Source organism: Aptenodytes forsteri, unplaced genomic scaffold, assembly GCF_000699145.1.
Source record: "Aptenodytes forsteri isolate BGI_AS27 unplaced genomic scaffold, ASM69914v1 Scaffold44, whole genome shotgun sequence".
NCBI classification, from domain to species: Eukaryota; Metazoa; Chordata; class Aves; order Sphenisciformes; family Spheniscidae; genus Aptenodytes; species Aptenodytes forsteri.
This window is the reverse complement of record NW_008794213.1, coordinates 348,364-351,214: the sequence shown is the minus strand read 5'-3', so window position 1 is coordinate 351,214 and position 2,851 is coordinate 348,364. Positions and strand designations below refer to the sequence as shown.

General features: G+C 37.1%; 1 protein-coding gene across 1 annotated transcript in view; it reads right to left on the bottom strand.

Annotated features, from left to right (window-relative positions):
• ADCY1 (adenylate cyclase 1) overlaps positions 1-2,851 on the bottom strand; it is a 171,902-nt gene that overhangs the window by 150,659 nt on the left and 18,392 nt on the right. Inside the window, exon 3 of the mRNA XM_009285327.2 lies at positions 2,140-2,164. Coding sequence (XP_009283602.1) covers positions 2,140-2,164 — 25 coding nt within the window. The remainder of the gene's footprint in view (positions 1-2,139; positions 2,165-2,851) is intronic.

Here is a 2,851-nt window from a genome sequence, read left to right as displayed (position 1 = left end):
AAACACATGTAAATAAATGTTTATGCTTTAAGCCTCCCAGATCAAAGGTTGAGCTGATTTGAGCCAGTTTGCTAAGGCTAGTGAAAAAGATCTTTGAAATGTGTAGTATATATGTGGTGGAGTCCCCATCCCTGGAGGTATTTAAAAGACGAGTAGATGAGGCACTTAGGGACATGGTTTAGTGGACATGGTGGTGTTGGGTCGACGGTTGGACTCGATGATCTTAGAGGTCTTTTCCAACCTCAATTATTCTATGATTCTATGACAGATAGAGCACTCATCATAGCTAATCCAACAATGGACTTAAAAACTAGGCTTCTTCAACTCCCACAGCCCCGCTACAGCTGATTTGCATTATTTTGCAGCATGGATCAGCAGAGACATCAGCACAATGGTTGCAGAGTCCAGTACCAGGAATCACACAGGACATCCGTGAGGGGACATCCTCAATTTCCAAAGCATAGCATCTAAGCTCTGTGACCCATCATCCCAGGTGAGGAGTAGCATCCAAATCTTTGACAGCCATGACAGCAGTGACCAGGAGTCTGCAGAGCAGACTCCAGAGAAAACCTGCAACAGTGGGAATTTGATCCTGATACAGCTTCTCTCTCTTATGGGCCTGTTTGCCCACAAGGAGAGGTTCCTTTCCACTGCCATTACTACTTTCATGTCATGAGGTAAACAAACAGATCTTGACTTCCTACATAGTTCACATTAAATGGTGTGCCCTTTTAAATCATTCTGGGATGAAATTATTACAGGCAAGAAGAATTTTTGGCACATCATGTAAATCTCCCCAAAGCCCTTTGAGACGTTTTTTGGTGTTTAAAAGTGAAATGAGGCTCAGGCTTATATTCTTCACCTTTGGATGAACATTGATCAATTTACCTCAAAGCTTAATTTTGCCACATTGTATTTTATACAAATTAACTCAAACTCCGTACAGAAAGAAAGACATTCTTTACTTAGAAGGCACAGGCCTATTCTCAACTTCATATGAACAAATTTCACAAGTTCTGCTCAAGCACAATATTCTTTTTCAGGCTGCTGATACTTCAATTTAAGGATATATTTTATGTAAATCTCTTTTACAACTGTGTTTATTAGTGTTATATCACTTCCTAATTTCGTGTGGGTGGATAATTACTTTCATCTTCAAAGAGAGAATCATAAGCAGATTTATGGAAATCAAAAAATATTTCTCTGTTATTGTAGTGTATAAATGAGCAACCTATGCAAAAAGAATAACTGTCAGGTTGGCTATAAGAACCCCTTAATTTTATGTGCTAACAACTGTAAAGAAGAGTTAATTATGTTTACTTCTATAACATTGTATAGGAGGATGCACAACCAGTTGTTACTGAATCCAAAAATGAACACCTTGCTCCAGAACGAATGTCTGAAAGGTGGTGTTATAATGGAATATTGTTCTATAACATTTTTCACATTAGCCACACTTAGATGATTTCTTGCAACATGTAACTCTGGATGACAAAGGACTTCTGTTATTCCTGAACCACAACTAAAGAAATAACTATATTTCTTACAGCTTTGTCGCACTTTATTGCCTGCCTTAGAGCCACACTAGATCCACATTTCTGGGATTTTTCACTGTTTCAAATCCTGCTGGAGAAAACAGCTTTTTTGTATATATAATGTGTTTGGTGAATTTATTTCTTTCAGGAATCAGCTCATGTGGAAAGTTCATACAGAATAAATATTCCTGTATTACATTTATTGTACATTTATATGAATTAAAATTTATATATTAACCTGCATTGAAGGGAAGTGCTTTGCCCAGATTACACTTGAGTAAATGAAAGGTAATACTATTGTCTTTGGTTATTCCAAATACAGAACAAACAGGTGGACAGAATAGTAACTATGTTGTTTCCTCAAATGCCTCCAGGTACGTATCTTAAAAATTTGAAGCAAAGCCCATTTCTTCCATGAAAAGTTTCCCAGAAGAAGAAAGTAAGAAAGGAAATCACATACTTCAGAAATTTTAAAACAAAACATATGGGTTACATTATACTCTTTGGTGGTCTCTCAGACCCATCCATCATAGCGAGCCAAAGACAGAACTCAGCCCCAAAGCTTGAACCAGTTTCCTGCTTGCAGTTTCCTCCCCTTCCCAACAGCAAGGGTCTTGCAGGAGTTAATACTGCCTTCTTCCTGTCAGTAATGTTCAAGAGTTGTAAACCACAAACATTTTAAGTCCTAGATGAAATTTTCTTATAAAATATTATGAATTAATCAGAACGTGAAATCTGCATGAACCCATGCCATCCCTTTGCCACACTCATAAAAGACTTTCTAACAAATATTCCATATTGGCACAACCAAGAGCTTATAAGCAACAAGGAACAATGCTGTTCTGGCTCATCTCTCTCTTTCCATACATGTCATCCACATTTAGTTATGTTTTGTACTACTTTATTCCTGTAGGGAAGACAGGAGTATATGGCCTTTTGAATCTAAGAAAGTACAAGACAATAACTAACTGTGATAGACAGAACACGTTCTTTTATTCTAGCTAATGTTTTCTGAAATGGTAACAGCAGAATGCACATAAGAATGCAATGCATCTAAACTGACAGAATGAGATAAGAAAAAGCTAGAAAGAAAACAAGATGGGAAAAAAAAAAATTCAGAAGTTTGAATCCAGAGGAAGAAATGGCCGATCACATCAAGGACAACTATTCCCTATTCTCAAAATTTTCTCATATGAGTTTAGCACTGAACATATCAAAAATTACATGTTCAGAAAAGAAAGGGGGCGGGGGGGGGAGAGAAGAAAGAAAGAAAGAAAGAGAGAAAGAGAGAAAGAGAGAAAGAGAGAAAGAGAGAA